This window comes from Dermatophagoides farinae, chromosome 5 (assembly GCF_024713945.1).
Source record: "Dermatophagoides farinae isolate YC_2012a chromosome 5, ASM2471394v1, whole genome shotgun sequence".
NCBI lineage: Eukaryota > Metazoa > Arthropoda > Arachnida > Sarcoptiformes > Pyroglyphidae > Dermatophagoides > Dermatophagoides farinae.
Window position 1 is genome coordinate 3702824 of NC_134681.1, and position 20453 is coordinate 3723276.

At 28.7% G+C, this 20453-nt stretch overlaps 2 protein-coding genes and 1 long non-coding RNA gene across 6 annotated transcripts; 2 read left to right on the plus strand and 1 right to left on the minus strand.

Moving 5' to 3' along the window:
* The first annotated feature begins 386 nt into the window (after positions 1 to 386).
* On the plus strand, positions 387 to 2612 carry sra (RRM_RCAN_like domain containing protein Sra). Of its 2 annotated transcripts, XM_075731167.1 has the most exons (4): positions 399 to 600; positions 715 to 854; positions 1036 to 1612; positions 1683 to 2612. In XM_075731167.1, the coding sequence occupies exons 3-4, from the start codon at positions 1367 to 1369 to the stop codon at positions 2256 to 2258; spliced, it is 822 nt and encodes a 273-aa protein (XP_075587282.1). In that variant the 5' UTR covers positions 399 to 600; positions 715 to 854; positions 1036 to 1366; the 3' UTR covers positions 2259 to 2612. The 2 variants fall into 2 exon arrangements, with proteins under 2 accessions (XP_075587281.1, XP_075587282.1); XM_075731166.1 differs by having other exon boundaries at positions 387 to 854.
* Positions 2613 to 4999: 2387 nt separating this feature from the next.
* On the plus strand, positions 5000 to 20414 carry Lac (septate junction protein lachesin). 3 transcript variants are annotated; one of them, XM_075731171.1, is made up of 5 exons: positions 9192 to 9451; positions 9909 to 10255; positions 16610 to 16729; positions 18401 to 19084; positions 19201 to 20414. In XM_075731171.1, the coding sequence occupies exons 4-5, from the start codon at positions 18670 to 18672 to the stop codon at positions 19944 to 19946; spliced, it is 1161 nt and encodes a 386-aa protein (XP_075587286.1). In that variant the 5' UTR covers positions 9192 to 9451; positions 9909 to 10255; positions 16610 to 16729; positions 18401 to 18669; the 3' UTR covers positions 19947 to 20414. The 3 variants fall into 3 exon arrangements, with proteins under 3 accessions (XP_075587287.1, XP_075587286.1, XP_046919615.1); XM_075731172.1 differs by lacking the exons at positions 9192 to 9451; positions 9909 to 10255; positions 16610 to 16729 and adding exons at positions 5000 to 5236; positions 5303 to 5400; XM_047063659.2 differs by lacking the exons at positions 9192 to 9451; positions 9909 to 10255; positions 16610 to 16729 and having other exon boundaries at positions 17425 to 19084.
* Positions 9657 to 10321, minus strand: LOC124495143 (uncharacterized). The gene is made up of 3 exons (XR_012832238.1): positions 10214 to 10321; positions 9977 to 10102; positions 9657 to 9898 (listed from the first exon to the last, which is right to left on the minus strand). It is a non-coding gene; the product is annotated as an uncharacterized LOC124495143 (long non-coding RNA).
* Positions 20415 to 20453: the final 39 nt, after the last annotated feature.

Genomic DNA, 20453 nt, shown 5'->3' on the forward strand with positions numbered 1-20453 from the left:
TACATTAGAAATGGCATCAATCGTTTGACGCGCTAACAATTAAGAACAACTGTGTGAAAATGGGCTGACAATAAAAATGATGATTCGATGACGCGTGCGTTGATGTGTGTGTTATTTTTAATTGGAAATTAATTTTTTGTGTGTTTTGATGAAATAATGAAATAATAATAATTTAATTTTGGCTGAATAATGAAAATATATACAAACACGTCATGTTATGTAATTTAGATGATGAAATTTTCAATTTCTGGTAAACAAAAAACCAAAACCAAAAAAAAAAAAAAAAAAAATGGATGAAAATGAAAATTTAAATAAGCAATAAAAACTGATGATGATGAAAAAAAATTTTTAAAGAATTTTGCGTAACGTCCTTTATGAATTGACATTGAATGATTCATGGAAAAATCCAAGAACAACAACAACAACAACAACAACAAAAACAAAAAATAATTCTTGATGAATTCATGAATATATCAACCAAACAAGAAGAAGTAGAAGAAAAAACAAAACACATACGCATTCTGGTACACATTCAATTTACAGAATTTTTGTTGCGTTGTCATTGGTCACCAATAATCATCATCATCATTCTATGAATAAGTATAAAAATACCACACACACATTTGAATAAATCACCAAATGAAAAAAAACAATGAAAAAATTTCACTCACTACTCACTCATCAGTGTTTCATTTGCATTTGATTTTTTTTTAGATTTTAATCTTTCTCTCATCATCATCAACATAACACTTCTGAGTCATCACCATTGCAGCTGATCTTTTTTTATATTTTGGATCAAATCAAACAAGTTCACGACCAAAAAAAAAAATAAAATAAAATAAAAATAATTTCCGGTTTGTTTTGTTGTCGTAGATGTTGTTTTTAATCCATTTTAATTGATTTATTTGTTTTGTTTTGTTTTTTGTTTTTTTTCGAACCAACCAAATTACACCGGAAAACTATATTTTATTCTATTGAATCCGATCAATCAACCAAATCAATCGATTGCACACATCTCACTCTTTGTCTATTCAGCCATAAATCATCGTCATCATCATTAATTAATCACATATATGTCGTAATTACGTATTTGTTGTCGTTGTACTTGTGTGTGTGTTTTTTTTTTTGTTTTGTTTTTGTGTTGAATGAGCAGATGATTCAAACATCATTGATGATGATGATGACGATCAACTGACCAATCAGATGTACCTGAATGTTTTTTGTTATTCTTGTATATTTCATATATTGACAACAACAACAACGACGACAAACAACAACAATTTCAATTTATTTGTGTGTGTATGCAGTGGTAAATGTGAAATTTTTTTGTGAAAACAAAAAACATTTGAAAATACACGCAAACATTATGGATCAACAAAAAATAAATCATCAAAATGGTAATGATGATGATGGTGATGATGGATTCGATATGGCATGTCATGTTGATGCTGATGATGATGATGTTGATGATGTTAATAGTACATTCATCACGATCAATACAAATGTCAGTGAATTGGATCGTCTTATTGAAGAATCATCGATTGAATTGCCTAAATCATTGATTATAACCAATATGGATAGCCGTATATTTCAAGTTACATCTGAACTAAGAGTTAGTAATTGAATTGTTTCTTTGAATTTTTTTTTAAATAAATTCTTTATTTTTTTTTGGTCCATAACAGGCTGAATTTGAACAGGCATTTCGTAGTTTGGATTCGGATGTAAAATTTTTATATTTTAAAAGTTTTCGTCGTGCACGATTAGATTTTAGTGATCAACAGGCTGCAACAAAAGCACGTATTATTATGAATCAGATTAAATTCGGTGATGAACAGATTAATTGTTATTTTGCTGAAATTTCGGATAAAAATTCCAATACAACTGATCATCTATTGAAACCACCTGCATTGGAGAAACAATTTCTTATATCACCACCGGCATCACCACCAGAAGGTTGGGAACCGGTTGAAGAAGCACAACCAATATTGAATATTGATCTACAATCAGCATTAGCAAATCTAGTACCTGGACAGGCACATGAACTACATCCACCTACATGTAATCAACCGGGCATTGTTGTTCATGTTTGTGGTCAAACCACTAAACAGGATTCATCAAATAATGATGATCATGATGATGGTTTTTTCAATGATGATTCATCCATAAATAATAATCATAATCATAATCATTCAATAATGAAAATGAAAATAGCACAAACACCATGTCCACCACGTTTTCAACAACAAAATCAAAATTAATTATCATTGTCAAAATAAATAAATAAATACCCGGTGACACACATATATTATTCTCTATAGTGAATCATACACCATTGAATTAGATTTGTTTTTTTATTAAAAATTTTGGTTTTTGTTTTTGTTTTACATTTTCAAATTCAACTTATAATTGCTGCTACTACTACTACTACTGTTTTGTTGTTATGAATTTTTTTTTTAAACAAACAAACACATTTTTCTGTTATCAACCAAAAAAAAAAAAAAAAAAAAAATCATTCATTCATTCAATCAAATGATCAAACACATCGACAAACAGATACAAAATTTGTTTCAATTTAAATAATGAGTTTTAATAATAATAAAAAAACAAACAAACAGTAATCATCATCATCAAAATTTGCTTTGACAATTGTTGATATGATGATGATGATAATGATAATGATAACGGTGCTGTCTTTAAATGGCCATCCGAATACGACAGAGAAGAAAAAAAATCCAATTTTGTATCCAAATGTTTCATTTTTGTTTTGTTTTGTTTCGGGCCATTCAAAAATAATGATGATGATGACGATGATAATAACGATGTGTGTCAGTCTGTATATATGTTTGTTTGTTATGTTGTCTATATATGTCAAGAAAAGGATTTATATATTTTTTTTTATTTTTCAAATTCATTCCATTTCATTTGCTGCCATTTCATGGTGGTCGTTGTTGGAAATTAATTACTTTATTCACACACACACACACATGCACACTTTATTAATTGAAGAAACAAAAAAAAAACATTTGCTTTTTATTTTATGCGAATCACAACAGCCATTTAATGAAAAATTTAATTTAGAAACAAACACCAGCAAGATTTTCTGATATTTTTTCTTGAAAAAAAGGATAAATTGAAAATTTTTGAACTTTTGATCAGCAAAAATACCGAAAAAGTGCAGCAAAACGGTCACTTTTTTACGAGCTACATTTCCAATTTGATTGACCGAACCGAAAAAAAAAATTTTTTTTGGAAAGAAAGAAGAAAATAAATTTTAGCAAGATTTTAATGTCATTTTTTTTGTCCATTCAATTTACAATTGAATTTTTTCTTTTTTTTTTTGAAGATTGAAATTGAAATTAGTACAAAATCCGATTAAGATTCAATGAGCACAGTGAGTTTGTTTGGTTGGTTGGCTGGTTTAAATTTTTTTGTTTTTTCATTTAACAAATTTCTCTCATGTCATCAAAACACCACAACAACAGAATGAAATGAATTCAATTTTCACCAATTGTAATTTGGATTAACCTCAATTCAATTCACATAAACAATCGAGTGATTTATGGATTAATCCGGGCAAATTAACAAAAAAAAAAATAAATAAATAAATTACAGAAATTATGTCAATAAATATGTCAACCTTTTTTTTTTTTTTTTTTTGGTTGTTTTTAACCATTTAACTACCGTATGCATGTGTGTGCTGATGACAATCCGTTTCTTTTTTTTTCTTTTCATTCACTCACTGATAAACATCATCATCATCATCAACAGACAACAACAACAACAGTAGATAATCAATGATGAGATAATGACCAAAAAAAAATGTCTTGTATGCAAGCAAGATAGATAGAGAAACATTAATTGATTCGTATATTGCCCTAAAGGCTATATATAGGATTATGATGCTCATCAGATGATGATGATGATGATCAGATGTTATTTGTAGTCATATTACATTCATCATCATCATCATCATGATGGTCATTGGAATAAAAATAAATAAATAACCAAAAAGTAAATTCCATGGTTTCATTTCGTGTGGTTTAAAAATCATTAATTTTCAATTTGAATTTTTTTTTTTGTAACATGATGATTATGATCATCATCATTATAAATTTAAATTCTTATATTAACAATCACCATACTACTCTTATATTCATGAAAAAAAATGTTTCACTCATTTGCTCATTTGTTCAGAATCAATCAATCAATCAATCGATTGATATTGAGATAAAAGAAGAGAAATAGAAGAAAAATCCAACAACAACACGTCGACACGTAATTATTCAATTGAATCTTCTTTTTTTTTAACATGAAATTTTTGAATTTAATTTCAAATTATGCAAAATTTTAATGACATTATTATGCACCGAGTTTCATTTCATTGTTTTTTTTTGGCTAGAGAGAATTGGCTATTTTTGTTTTTTTGCTTCAATTTCTCATTCCAAAACATCCATTTTAATTCATATATTAGAAAAAAAATCAAACAAACAAACAAAAAAAAAAACGAAAAAAACAAAACAAAACTCATCAACCATTTATGGTCTGTCTATCAATAATATTTGTGCTGCAAACTTGAACTTTGTCGGCTTCGGCAACAACAAAAAAGAACAACAGAAAAAAAGAGCACAAAAAAAAATTATTTCAAATGTCAGGATGCACTTGTAACTGTCAGAGAAAAAATTTTTTTTCTCTTTCGAACCAAAGCAAAAAAAAAAAAACATCAACCCAAACATCATTAATGCACGTTAATCTTACCGTTGTATTTTTTTTTTTTTTTTTTTTTTTTTTTTTTTGATTGACATGATTATTATATCAATAATAATTGCCGCCAGTAAATGTGAAATTGAACGCACACACCTACACACACACACACACACACGTTTACAGGAACGAGCAATTAATGTCTAAATAGTTTGTGTGTGTGTGTCAACAATTTCTTAATTGTAATGAAATGTGGCCGGCGACTATAATAAAAACAGAACAATTTTTCTCATTTGTCAAATAAATAAAGTTCTGAATCATATGGATTGCAAATGATTATTTTTCCAATGTGCGAGCCAATTGATTGTTGTTGTTTTTTTCAAGTTTTTTTTTTAAACGGATGTTGACATTGTCTTCGTTGAAAATTATTTAAATTTTGGTGACATTTATCTATTTTGGGTGTGTTCGTATGTGTTACATCATTATCATTGATTCATGAAATGAATGAAAAAAATCAACAACAACAAATTGATAAGTAATTCCTTTTTTTTGTATTTATCTTTCTAATACTTAAGAACCTCTTATCGCTTACCAATTACAGAAATTTTTTTTGTCTTGTTTCCGGTGTATATCGAATCTAAATTGACGGATGTGAAAAGGCAAATTTTCTACACACACACACACACACACACACACAGGGTGCGTATTTTTTTTTTTTTTTTTTTTTTGCTTACATTAACAACAGCAACAATGTAAATTATCGATGAATTTTGAACAGAAAAAAAAACTAGCGATAGAGGGTGGATAGACATTAGATAGATTAGGCAACAATATTGTACGTGGCACCTAGAAAAAATTTTCGTAAATTTTTTTTTCATCGATAATAACTGTTGGCACGCCCAGTTTATTTATTTTTTTTTTTGAATTTTTTTTCCTATGTTTATGAATAATGATGATGGTGGTAGTTGTAGTAGTGGTGGTGGTGGTGGTGATGTTATCACACGGCAACTCATTACTCAGCTGGATAATTTTTTTTCATTTTTGAAAATTTTTTTTTTTTTTAAACTAATAAAAAATCAATTTTTTTTCTAGTGAATGATGAAAAAATAAATCTTGAAATCAAATCAAATGATTATCATCATTATCATCATCATCATCAGCTGTATTTGGAAAAAAAATTTGCTAGAAACTTGAATATGAAAACGGCAGCAAACAAGATGATGATCACCATCATCATCATCATCATGTTGATGATGATCATCATCAATCTTCGATGATCTGTGTGTGTGTGTGTATGATTCAATGATTCGATGATGATGATGATGATGATCCGGGTGCATTCTATTGCAGAGAGAATAAAATAAAAACAAAAAAAAAATGACAATCAACAAAATGAAGATTGTCACGAATTTTAATTGATGTTGAAAAAAAATTAATTTTTTGTTGCTGATTTCAAACAAACAATCAATCGATCGATGCATAAATGAGTTACTGGCATGACTAACTAGCTAGAAAAAAAAATAAAATTTCAATTTGATTCGCTAATCATATTCATATGATAGCATAATAATGACAGCATATATAAATCTGATCTGAATTTTGTTGTTGTTGTTGTTGTTGTTGTTGCTTTTTATTCCTAAGAAATTCTAATCTGTGATTTTTTTCCATTACCAATTCTCATAAAGACAAATTTTTTTTTTGATCAAATCTCTATTAATCTTTATTATCGATCAAAATGAATTTTAAAAAAAAAACCGACTTGAACGGTGATAAATCCTCTTTTCAATAATTCGATGATGATGATGATGATGATGATGATGATCATTGAATTATAATCACCATCATTATTGGATGGAATTTTGGGTGTTTGAAACAACACTCGTATTTAAAAAAATAAGTGATGGTGTGAGAGAAATCAATTCAAATTCATTTTTTTTTGTTGTTGTTTTTTTATTATTCACCATCGCCGTTTTTTTCTGTAAAAAAATTAAGTATCAAATTTCTTTGGAAAAAAAAGAATTTTCAAATCTTGAATTTTCTGCTTGTTTTTCACTTCTAAATAATCAATAATTTTATTCACTGAACATCATCATCATCATCATCATCATCATCATTGGCATTAATGGTGGCGGCAACAAGTCGATGGATGATGTTAACATCATTTTTGTTTTTACATCTTGGCAATCCAAAAAATATGCACAAGATAGAATTGAAAACCATTGACCATTGCATGTGAATGTTTGTTGATGAAAAAAATTTTTGTTTTGTTTTGTTTTCTGGGTTAGGTTTTAGCCCTATGTGTATATAGATAGATAGATGGATAACACTATTATAATTGATGATGAAATGGAAAAAATCCTTGTAGCAACAAGTGATCATCATCATCAAAAAAAAAAAAAAAATTGTGACTGTCATCCATGTATGTAGATGATGGACATAATCATCGATATACATTTCTTGTTGTTCTAATAATAATATTTCCATTGGTTTTTCATTGATTCTGATTTGATCGACAGACAAATGGTGTGTGATTATTATTATAATGATGTTCACCAATGTCAAACATGACATCTGTATGTGTGTGTGTGTGTGTGTGTGTGATTCGTATCGGATGTATTTGATTGAATAATAAAAATTGATGTTCATCATCGATATACGTATATATATCAAAATTAATAATGAAAAAAAAAATTTTTTTTGCATTCATTTTCAATCCAAAAACAAATAAATTAAAGGTTTCGGCTGATGAAATTGTTTGAGAAGAAGAAGAAGAAGAAGATTGAAAATTTCAATTTTCAATCTTCTGATTTATTGTCTGATAAACATGAATCGCATCGATAATAATAATCAAGTTTAAATTATTTAAATTTTCCTTCTGACGTGTGCGTGTTAAAATGATGATGATAATCGTGAAGAAGTAGAAAAAAAATACAAACCGGTGTTAAGAGAAAACAACAACAACAACAATAAAACAACAAAAATCACGAAATTTTTATATGTTTATTCATTCATATAGCTGAAAACATACACCCAAATGTGGAAAGAAAAAAAAAAGAAAGAAAAAGAAAGAGATTAAGAGATGAAGAGCGAAAAAAAAAATTTAAATTTTTTCAAATCAAAAAAAAATTCAATCCTATTAACACTATTTTTGTGTTGTTGCTGGTTTTTTCTTTTTTTGGTTTTGGTTTTACACAATCCACTTGGCCACATTTGTTTTTGATCAATTTTCACCATCACCACAAATATTATCCACTAATCTTGAAAATATATCCTAAGCCAACGCTATTCAACGATGATTTTGGATGATGATGATGATAACAGCTTTCATCATGGTCATTATCATCATGGTCATTATTATTATTATTATGATTCTAGACACACATACACACACACAAAGGTTACTTTTAAGTTTCTCTAAAATGAATCTGATAAAAATCGTGTGTGTGCGTGTGTGTGTAATGTTTGATAATAATGTCTATCTTGCTTTATGATGCTAGATTTGTTCATGATGATAAGAAGGGTCTAACAAAAAAAAAAAAAAAGAATTTTCATTGATAATGACGTCGACGACGATGACGATGATGATGATGATGATGATGATGATGATGATGATCTTGACCAAGGTCAAAAGCAAGTAACCCCGGTCAATCAGATGAACGGGTTTTTTTTTGTATTGCACTGGTTTGAAGATGAAAATTTATTTCTGTTCATTAGAGTTAGTTATTAGTTAAAATAGTCGATTTGGATGTGTGTGTGTGTGTGTGTGTACCAAATGGCAACAAGGGAAAAAAACTTGATTTTTGTTTCGATACAGATAAAAAAAAATGATACAGATATATTGTTGAAGAGTTTGACTTTATCACCAAATTTTTTTTTATGGTAGTAGTAGTAGTAATAGTAGGTTCGTTCTCGAGGTGATGATGATGATAATAAAAATGGTCAGTGTGTTTGTGATTGTTTATTTTCAACAGTCAGAATCAATCAGATCAATTATATATTAATATTAATATTAATATTATCGATACGAATCAATGGTTATTTTTTTGGCAGTATCAGAATTTCTATAGCTATTAAAAAGAGCGATAAACTTGATAATGATGAACGTTTTTACTTCCTCACTCACTCCATTATCATCATTTTTTTTTCAACAAAAACCAAAAATTTTTTTTTGTTTTTGTTTTTGTTTTTGCATTAATTATCGACGATAAACATATTCAATAACCTCACCCCCACATGGAAAAAAAATCAATTTTTCTTGTTGTTGTTGTTGTTTTTTTTTTAAAACAACAACAAAAAAATGGATTACATTTCTTTCCTCGATCAACGTTGTTGTTGTTGTTGGGTGATCGATGTCGATGATCAGAATAATTTTTGCCCAACCTTTTTTTTTTGTTTGCTTCGTATTACAAATTTTCTCACTTTTCATTCCTTTTGGCATTGAAATTATTTCGTTTTTCGTTTTTGTTTTGTTTCATTTCATATCAACGACCAAACCCAAGCAATTTTTCAATTCGTTTGGTTCATCTTTTGTTTGTTGCTGTTTTGATTTACTTGTTATTCTTGAATTTTGAAACATTTTTTTTTTCTTTTGATCAAAATCTTGTGTTTGTTTTTTTTTGTTTGTTTGTTCGTTTGCTTGTTTGAACCAAAAGAGAGAGAGAGCAAGAATTTTGCCCATCAAATTTCATGAATTTGATCATCATGTTGATTATAAATATCATGATCATGATAATCTTGGCAAAAAGTGCAAGTAAACGAAAAAAAAACTGATTCTCTTGTTGCCCGTATACACACTCGCACACAATTTATTGAACAACAAAATCAATCAATCATTCATTAATTAAACACTGTACTATTAATTAATCATCAGCAAAAAAAAGAAAAGAAAATTGACAAGAATATTTCTCTTCCGTTTTTATCGAATCAGAGAGAGAGAAAAAAAATGAGCTAGTTAATCAAAAAAAAAGAAAGAAAAAAAATCAATAATCAATCGGCAGATAATCCGGATCATTTTGGATTGGATATCAATTTTTTTTCTTGTCACCAAAAAACACAAACATTCAAATGATCAAGTTTACAACTATTAATTCAAGTTAATTAATTTTCATTAACATTTTGTTGTTGTTGTTGTAATGACATGACATGACTTGACGGTTTGCTGTATCGTTTGATGTTTTGAAAATTAATTTTTCTATCTCTATTTTTAGACCAAATGAAAAGAAATTGAAAATTGAAAATATTTTGGCCACCCAAAAAAAAAAAAGAAAAAACTCACGAGAATAAGTTATGAGTTCATCATCATCATCATTTGGGCATCGAAAAAAAATCGTCACTGGTTGGTGGTATCCCATCCATCCATCCATCCATCCATCCATCCATTCATTCATTCATTTATCCACATCTAGATGAATGAAAGAAAAAAAAACAAACAAAATCTGTCATTCACTATCTCCTTGGTTCTTTTTTTTTATTTTCATTCGTAAAAATAATAAAAATCAGCATGACTTAATACCGGATACTTGAATGAAATGATGATGATGATGATGATTGGTAGGTAATGGAGCAAATAATTCAAGTCATGTTTTTTTTTTTGGTTACGTTTCATTTTCTCAATTTTCTTCTCATTTTTTTTTTAACAGACAAAAGAAGAAAATTACTTGTATATGAAGTTTGTTATTGGAGATTATTATCATTTGGTTTTTTTTTTTTTTTTGAATGATTGGATTAAATCCAATACTGTACATTGTACCTACACACACACAGGCCGAGAGAATGACCAAAATAGTTTTGACCTGATGATTGAATCAATCAGTCCATCATCATAATCGATAATAATGATGATGTTCTAAATTGATTTTTTTCTTCATTTTGCGATTTTTGACAATAATGAAATGAAACAAAAACAAAACTAGGAAAAAAATTCGCCATATGTGTCTGTATGTCATTTGTAGACATGAATCATCATCAACAATGTATGTATAAATAATGGACTGTTGAACTTTTCATCACCACCATTCATTGATGATGATGATGATGAGAATGAATCGAATTGAAATGGAAAATTTGGAAATTGCAAATATTAATTATGATGATGAATCTGGTTATATGTATTTTTGTTGTTGTTGTTGTTGATAATAATAATAAGCTATACATTTAAACATTGCAGGTATTCAATATCTTCATGTCTTGATCATGATGATCATGATAATAATAATAATAATAATGATGATGATGATGCCAGGCAGCTAAATTAATCGCTGTTATCATCAACTTTATCATCATCATCATCGTACTGGTTATATGGGATTAATGATTTTTTCTTTTTTTTTTTGGATTATGAAGAAAACAAACACACAGATTTTTTTTTGTTCATTTTCTTGTTTTGTTTTCATCATCGTTTTTTTTTTCTTTGCTCGTCGTCGAATCACATAATTCATAAATGGTGATGATGATGGAAGATGATGATAATTTTTGATTAATAATTTTCTTGAAAAATCTTAAAAATTTATTGGTTGTTTATTGTTGATGTTGTTCTCCACTTCACTTTACTTTGTCTGATTTGAATTATGAACATGGCCATTAAATGTCACCAAGACGCTCGCGTTTGGTTGGTTGGTTGTTGTTGTTGTTGTTGTTGTTGGTGTTGATTCAATATTTGTGATTTGAAAAATGGACAACATTCAAATGTAAAATGGCTAGACTAACATAGACAGACAATAATATATTATTATTATAATAATAATAGATGGCCAAAATAATCTAACAAACAGACAGACAGACAGTCAACATAGACACAGACAACGACACAATGACACATTAATTAAGGCGGCGGCGGTGTTGTTGTTGTTGAGTATGACATTTGACATTTTTGTTGTTTGTTGTTTTTTTTTGTTGCAAGTTGCAATATACAATGTTATATATTAAGGTCAATTAATCGATCTGATTATAGCCAATAAAATGACCAGAAAAAAATATTCAAACAATTTTATCATCGCTTGTTTATCTTGTTTTTCTTTGAAAATGGACAACAACAACAACAACAAGAGAAAAAAATGAATCAGTTTCCATATCTATATGTGTTTTATCTACAATTTTTTTTTTGTATTGAAAGATAATTTTTTTTTTCAATAAATAGCCTTTAAATATATGAGATAATCTTTTTTTTTTCTTGTTCCTGAATAATAATTGTAATCGTATCAAATCAAATCATTTTGTTGTTGTTGTTGTTGTTGTTACTTATCTAATAATGATAATCTTTTATCATCAATGAGAATGTCTGAATCTCTCGATTGTGTGATAGCAAACATTCGCTGTATGTATATATGAATATGGAAAAAAAACAAAACAAAACAAAAAAAAATGGTGATCAATACAATGATGAAAAATGATCATCAATATTTTTTTTTCTCTTTTTTTTTTTACTTCGTTACAACAACGAAAAAGAATTGGTTGGTGGCCCTTTTTTTTAATCTGTTGCTTTTTTGGATAGAGCAACATTTTTTTTGCTTTTTTGGATAGAGCAACATTTTTTTTTCCTTTCTACCTCGTTGTTGTTATTATTGTTGCTGTTGTTTATCATCATCATCATCATTGAAATATGAAAAAAAATCATGTTAATACCACCAAGGTAGTCATCATCAGTCTTGATTTAGAAACGAAAAAAAAGGATTTACACACACACACACACAAACACAAACACATCATTTTTCATCATTTAGTTTCATTCTCCAATTTATTCTGAACCCTATTTTTTTCCATTCATTCATTGACAACCGGGGTGTCTTGTCATCATCATCATCATCATCATCATAAGTCGATTGTTCAATTTAGAGCGCAATGCAGTTTAGTGTTTAGCCATTCTTGTTGGCATTGTTGTTGTTGTTGTTGCTGCTGCTGCTGCTGTTGTTGTTATATATTTGATTTGATCATTTCAATCTTTTAAATCTCTCTGTGAAAAAAAAACGAACGAACGAACGAACGAACCAAGACATTCATCCAATTCAATTCATTTTTCATCATCATCATCATCATAATCATAAATGATAATAGAGTGTGTATAAAGAGAAGAGAGAGCAAAAAAAAAAACGGAATTTCGATGATGATGACGATCAAAATGATTGGTAATTTCAGGGTATGTGTGTGTGTGTGTGTTGCTACACACAGCTTAGCATTTGTGTTTGTTTGATAGCCGATTTTCGTCTTTTTCTATTTTTTTTTCTTTGATATTTATTATTCGGTTTATTCGGTTTTTTTTTTGGTTGTTCGCTCTCATTACAACATTCCATCCAACAATATCATTTGATCCAACCATCAAATCATCGTCATCATCAAGTAAAAAAAAAAAAATCTACGGATGTGTAATGATGATAATGATAATAATTTAGACAAAAACGGACACGACCAATATATATATTGTATAAATTTTGTTTGGACGCGGGTAATTTTTCCTTTTTTTTCCAAATTCGATATGGACAAAATGTGAATGGAAACAGAAAAAAAGATTTTTTTTTTTTTTGCTTTTCACCGGATTCTTCCATACGATACAAATGAATGAATGAAATGTTTTTTATTCGAGGGCGATGGTCAGTTTTTTTTTTTTTTCTGGTCATGTAATGAGAAGAAGGAAAAATTTTTTTTTTGGCATCAAAAACAAAACAAAATCAAATTGTTCCCGTTGTTTGATTTGAATTTGAAAATCATTATTGAATTGTAATTTTTTTTCAAATTTTTTTTTCAGCGAAAAAAAAACGGGAAAATTTATTCGGAAGCCAATGTAAACAACAACTACAACCCCCATATTTGAGAATGATTTTTTGTGTGTGTGTGTGTGTGCTAATTATTAATCTCTAATTCACTTCTCTCTCTCACTCATTCGGTTCATTCACAGTGTATATGTGCAGAGTTTGACCATTTAATATATGATAATTTCAGTCATTTTTGTTTTCTCGTTCAATGTTGGATAGTATGCACTAATGGCATTTAAAGATATAAAATGTTTGTTGTTGTTGTTGTTGTTGTTGTTGTTGTTGTTGATGATGATTTATGCTGTGTTAACATTCATAATCAATCTTATATTTCTTGATTTTTATCTATATTTATATATTGAATGTATATAAAAAAAACCTTTTAATAGTATGAAAATTTGATTTAAAGATGTGTCAAGAAAAAAATGATCTTCTTCTTCTTTTTCTTCTTCTTTTCGCTCTATTTGCATTATCATCACTTAATGCATGAATCATATCCTGTGTGTGTGTACCGTTATATACGTGATAATTGATCACCGTGGTTCAAAACACGAAAGAGAAAGAGATGGAAAAATTAATCCGATTCTGATTACACATGGGAGTATAACGATTACATATCGAGTATAACGACCTGAAGAACTGACCTGGCCAGAATTGTGTTTGTTTTACATTCGATTTATTGAATTTCAAACATGATGATCAACAAAATTTTGGTTGTAATTTTCAATTTCATGATTGAAATTTTTTTTTTTTGACAAAAATAAGCAACACTTTTGAAGATAATTAACGATGTATATGTATTGTCTGTCAGTTTTCATTTCTGGTTAATCTGACAGCAAAACAAAATCTTCGATTCAATTATCAATGAATTTCTAGTGAAGAAAAAAAAATTAGATAATTAATTTTTTCTTGTTAATCCAATTCATTCGAAAAAAAAACATAATCAGTTCAATCGATTCCATTTTAAATCCTGTAGAGGTGAAAAAAAATTGAATAAATTTTCCTACCTGTGTGTTGTTGTTGTTGTTGTTGTTGTAAATTTGAAATTTTAAAATCAAAAAAAAAAATTTGAAATTCAATCAATCAAAAATGAAAAATGACCATAAATCAAATCAAAAAAAAAAAAAAAAAAAATACTACCATGTTACTATATAGTAATCAATTACAAATACGAAAAAATACACCATTCGATCGGTAGTTTGGTATTTTTCAAATTCGTATCATATTTCTTGTAGAAAACATTATCATTATTCATCATCATCATCATTTGAATGATGTTAAAAAATGTAAAAAAAAACACACGAAAAGAATTCGAATATTGATGATGATGACGATCATCATCAACAACATCTCAGATTGTCAATTGATGATCATTATCATCATTATTCGACCTGTTTTTTTTTGTATATCGAAGAAACTTGAACTCTCGTCAGTGATAGCAGCAGCAACAGCAGCTACATTCATTATCACCATCATCATTATTACCCGATCATCATGATATTTTTTTTTTTTTTGTTGACCACATAACTATGACCAACCAACTCAATTTAACTAAATTCAATTCAATTCATTTCATTCACCATTTCACCATCATCATCATCATCATTATTATATTACAATTTTCATCAGTTGTTTTTTTCCGTTGTTGCTGTTGTTCATTATTCACGAAATTTTTAACCTTTTGTATGATGATGGATAATTGAATTATTTATCTGTGTGTGTGGGAGAGTGAAAAACTTTAACAACAACAACAAGATGCACGAAAATGGACATGAAAAAAAAAAGAATTTAATGATCTGATCGGATCAAAAAAAAAAAAAAAAAAACAGTGGTTAAGGATAGAACAAAAAAAAAGATTGATTAATTTTATATGCGGTTACGAAAAAAAATTTGCATTTTTCTCGTTTTTTTTCATTTTGTTTTGTTTTCAGTTTGATTAAAAAGGTGTTAAGGAATCAAGATTTTTAGTTTTTTTTTTTTAAAAGAACTTGATGAATTTGTCTGCCGTTTGTGTTTTTTTTTTCTTCATCTTTCACTCTCTTCTTTCTCTCTCTCTCTCTCTATATATATGCATGATTGGTTTACGAAACAAAACAAAAAAAAACTTGGTAAAATGAATGGGTTTTTTTTTCTTTCGTTGGCAAACCAGGTGTTGATGATGTGTTGTTTTTGCTTTTATCAAGTACAAAGGTGAAAATTATCATTATTTTGTCTGTGTGTGTGTGTGTGTGTGTAGTGATTCCATTTTCAAGTGTTGATAAAAACTATGAATTTTTTTTTCTCCATCATCATCATCATCATCATTATTATCATTATCACGGATGATTTGTATGGTGTGTGTGTGTGTGTGTGTGTGAGAATGGAGAGTATCTGGCAAATGAACAGAGAAAAAAAAAATTATGACTTTCACCTCGATATAGACTATATGTGGTCGAATTTCGACTATAGTGTAAATTATGGGGTTTTTTGAATTCTTTGTCTGTGTATGAGTGTATACCTCCAAAAGCCTTTGCATGTAGAAAATGTGAAAGGTCGGCCTTTCCAAAAAAAAAAAAATTTTTTGTGTCGATAATTTCAACACAATGAAAACAGTCAAAGCCAAATAATCTCTATGACGACCATGGCCATAGCTACAATCATCATCATCATCATCATTGGTATTATAATCACAAAATCAATATATATACATATACAGGAAAAAAACACACGGTATTGGGTTCCAAAAAAAAAAAAAAAAAATTCATTCACTTGTTTTTTTTCTTGGTGCTTTCAAATTTTCCATTCTTTTGACTTTTTACCTTACACTCATATATATATACAATTTTAACGTGTTATTATTGTCGGTGACCTTTTACACGTCAAAACAAGAAATAAAAAAAACGAACGATATGGAAAATTTAAACGAAAAAAATTGGACTATATTTGAACACACACAAACACACACACACACACACACACGGCTAAACAAACGTACACAATTCCAATCTAACGATTGGTCATTTTTTTAAGTGTGTGTGTGCGTATGTGTATTTTCGAATGAATATCGAAATGATGAAAAAAAAGAAAAAGAATTTCACACATTTTTTCTCTAATGAACAACAACAACAACAACAACAACAAAATGACTTTTTTTTGAGTGATCATCATTATCATTCGAAAAACAGAATTTAATCATAATACAATATTGAGTGATAGAGAAATTGGAAATAATAAATCCGCATCATCATCATCAAGTGGTCGTACAACTTTCAACCTGTCAAGTGTTTGTGTCCATGTGTACAAAGGTATGTTACAAACACACACACACACACACACACACACACACACACACCACTTGATGTATTTTAATGGTCAAACTTTTTTTTCTCTTCTTCTTTGACTGTTTTTTTTTTGTTTGTTGTTGTTGTTTTCATTCCCCCATCTTGCAAATACCCAAAACGGAATATCATTGATATGATAAGTGTACGGTCATCGCCGAATATGAACGTGTGTTATATCTTTTTTTTTTGCTTTCTTTTCGTGAAAAAAAAAATTTCTGTGGCTTTTTCATTATCATCATCATCATCATCATCGATTTTTTGTGGGTAATGGTTGTTTGACTAGTCTCTTTTTCTCTCTTCATGGGTGTTGATTTTTATCGACGAAACGACCAAGACAACAACAACGACGACCAACAAAGAATTTTTCCAATTTATGTTGTTATTATATGAACGAAAAAAGTCAAAGTCAGGTATTTCGTTACCTGTGTATGTATTATGTTTGTGTTGTGTGACAGAACTAAATTCATAACTACTACTACCATCACAACCACCACCACCACCACCACCACATTACTACCATCAAAGGTAAAAAAAAAATATGAAATTTTCTTTCCATTTCTATTCAGTTTTTAGTGCGTGGTCGGTTTTTTTTTCATTCCATTATCATTATTGACTTGCTGATAGAAACAAAAAAAAAATTCGTAAATTTTGCTACAGGTTGGTTCATTTGTTGTTGTTGTTGTTGCTGTTGATTAGGAGGATTTTTTTTACATCTTCAATGATTCATTCCTCTCGATATATATGTATGTGTGTGTGTGTGTATGTGTAGGATGTTCAAATGGTGGTGGTTCTACAACAACATTCACAATAATCATTAGAGTCAAACATACATACAAATAGTGAATGTGAGTGAATTTTTTCCACTGGTCAATCGTTCATTCGTTATCCATCCATTTGTTGTCTTGTTTCTTGTCCTGTAAGTGTGTGTGTGTGTGTATGATTATCGGATGACCGAAAAATTGTGTTTTTTTTAAATTTCGGTATTTTTTTTCAAAATTTACCCGCTTTTTTCCTATTTAAGTGTGTGTGTGTGCGTGTTTGTCTGTGTTTTACTGAATTTGAATCTGAATTTTTTTTGTTTTGTTTTGTTTTACCATTCGATAAAAAATGAACTGATTGTGTGTTAATTAGCCGATATATTGATTGATTGGGAAAAAAATTCAATTAATTAATCAGAGAAAAAAAATTCAAAATCATCATCAAAAAGTTCATTATAATTCATTAACCATTAATTTCATTTGATGACATTTTCTTTTCTTTGTGTGACCTGTGTGTTTGTGTGTGACATTTGAACTTTTTTTTATTGAAAATTTTATTGACAATGACGTGATCGTTTTTTTTCTTATTTTTTCGCATTGATCATCATTCATTCATTCATTCATTCATTCATCAGTCATATTCAATCAATCGATTGGCATCGAAGAAAAAAAGAGAGAAAATTTTGTTTTTTTTATAAACTTTTTTTTTGAATTGTCATCGTGTCAAGTGTGTGTGTGTTAGCATGTGCGTGTGGTTTTCACAAATGAAAATCAATATTAATCGTTAACACGTATCAATAAATCACAGTGTATTCATCAACATTTAATTTTTTTTTTATTTCATTTCATTTTCTACATAATCATTTTATATATCCAGAAAACAACAACAACAACAAGAAAATTAATCATTAACGCCCAATCATCTAATCGAATTGAATAATGCTGCTACGACACTGTTTCTGTGTGCCATTCATCATCAATCATCGATCATTGATCTGATTTAAATCATCATCATCATCATTCGGTTATTAATATTATTAGTGTCATTCACGTTCTCAGGATAAATCGGATTTTTTTTTTCGAAAAACAAATTCTATTCAATCAAATTATTGACTAATCTAACTCCAAAAAAAAAAAATAAATACAATGGATTATCATCACCGTTTAAATCAATTTCATAAAATGTCCAGATCAATATTTGTGACCATCACAATGATGATGATCATCATCATTGTAATGGCCAATGGACAACAAAATCCAACAATATCATTTATAACAAAAGAACGTGTTACAAGCATTGGTGATACATTAGATCTATCTTGTTCGGTGCAATATGCAAAAAATTATCCTGTTATATGGGCAAAAATTGATCAATTCAATCCATCGAAAATATTATTTATATCCAAAGGTGCATCATTAAGTGTACCGGATCATCGTTATTCTATTCGCCATGATGATGCATCATCAACCTATACATTACAGATATCAAAAATCCAAGAAATTGATGCCGGCATCTATCAATGTCAGGTGGTCATTTCACCATCATCAAGAGTAACAGCTAGTAAGTGTTTTGTCTTTTGTTTTTTGAATCAAATTTCAAAATTAAAAAATTCGACTTTAATTTTTTTTTTCTCTCTCTCTCTCTCTCTCTCTGTTTGTTTGTTCTACTAAAACCAGACGTCAATGTCTATGTACGAATACCGCCAGTAATTAGTGATAACAGTACACGTAATATGATAACATCGACAGGTGAATCAATTCAATTGGAATGTTATGCATTTGGTTATCCACAGCCAAGTATTAGTTGGCGTCGTGAAAATAATGATCTTTTACCAACCGGTGGTTCATTGTATAAAGGAAATATATTAATTATACATAATATAACGAAATCTGATCGTGGAACATATTATTGTATTGCCGATAATAATGTTGGATCTGGTGCACGACGTAATGTTGTTGTTGAGGTAGAATTTCCACCAATTGTACATGTTGAACGTTTCCATTATGAACAGGCCGTTAGTTATGATATCAATCTTCAATGTACTGTTGAAAGTTATCCATCATCAACGATTCGTTGGCTAAAAGATGGCGTAGAGATCCAGGATTCATCATATTATCAAATGTCAATATTTACTACATCACATGATTTCACTGATTCAGTGTTAAGGATTAGAAATATACAGCCACAACATTTTGGCAATTATATTTGTCATGCAACAAATAAACTTGGATCCAATCAACAGGTTATTGAATTGATTGAATCATCAACACCTGTTTGTCCACCAGCTTGTATTGGTGAATTTTCTGGTTATGGTTATGGTTCTAGTACAACTACTACGACAATCAACTATTATCAATTGACAATATTATTGCTATTTACATCATTATTAATCAAATCGATTAATTTATTGCAATATTATTGATCCAAACAAAAAAGGAAACAAAAAAAATTCATTTCGATCATCATTATCATCATCATCATCGTTATTGAAGTCATTATCAAGCCATTGTCATATTACGGTTGCATTTTTTTTCAATTTTCAATCAATACGCACACACACACACACCACAAATATAATTTGTATAAATTTTTAACTTGTTTTTTTTAATATATCAAAATTTGTATAGCAAAATAACCAGTGACCACTGCGATTATAATCGACAACAAAATTCCACTAAAACGAAAAAAACCAATTCATGACACACGTAATATTTGACAAGAATAATTTTTTTTTGTTCTTCATCACACACCTCTATTCCAACGAGTAAACAGGAGAAAAACAGTGAAAAAAATATTATTTATTTCGTGTTAAAATATATATATCATCAATTATTTTGTCGTACAAATATTATTAATAAAAAATAAAAATTTGCTCATCATTTGAATACAATTCCAGTATTGAAGATATGTTGATTATTATTATCATCAC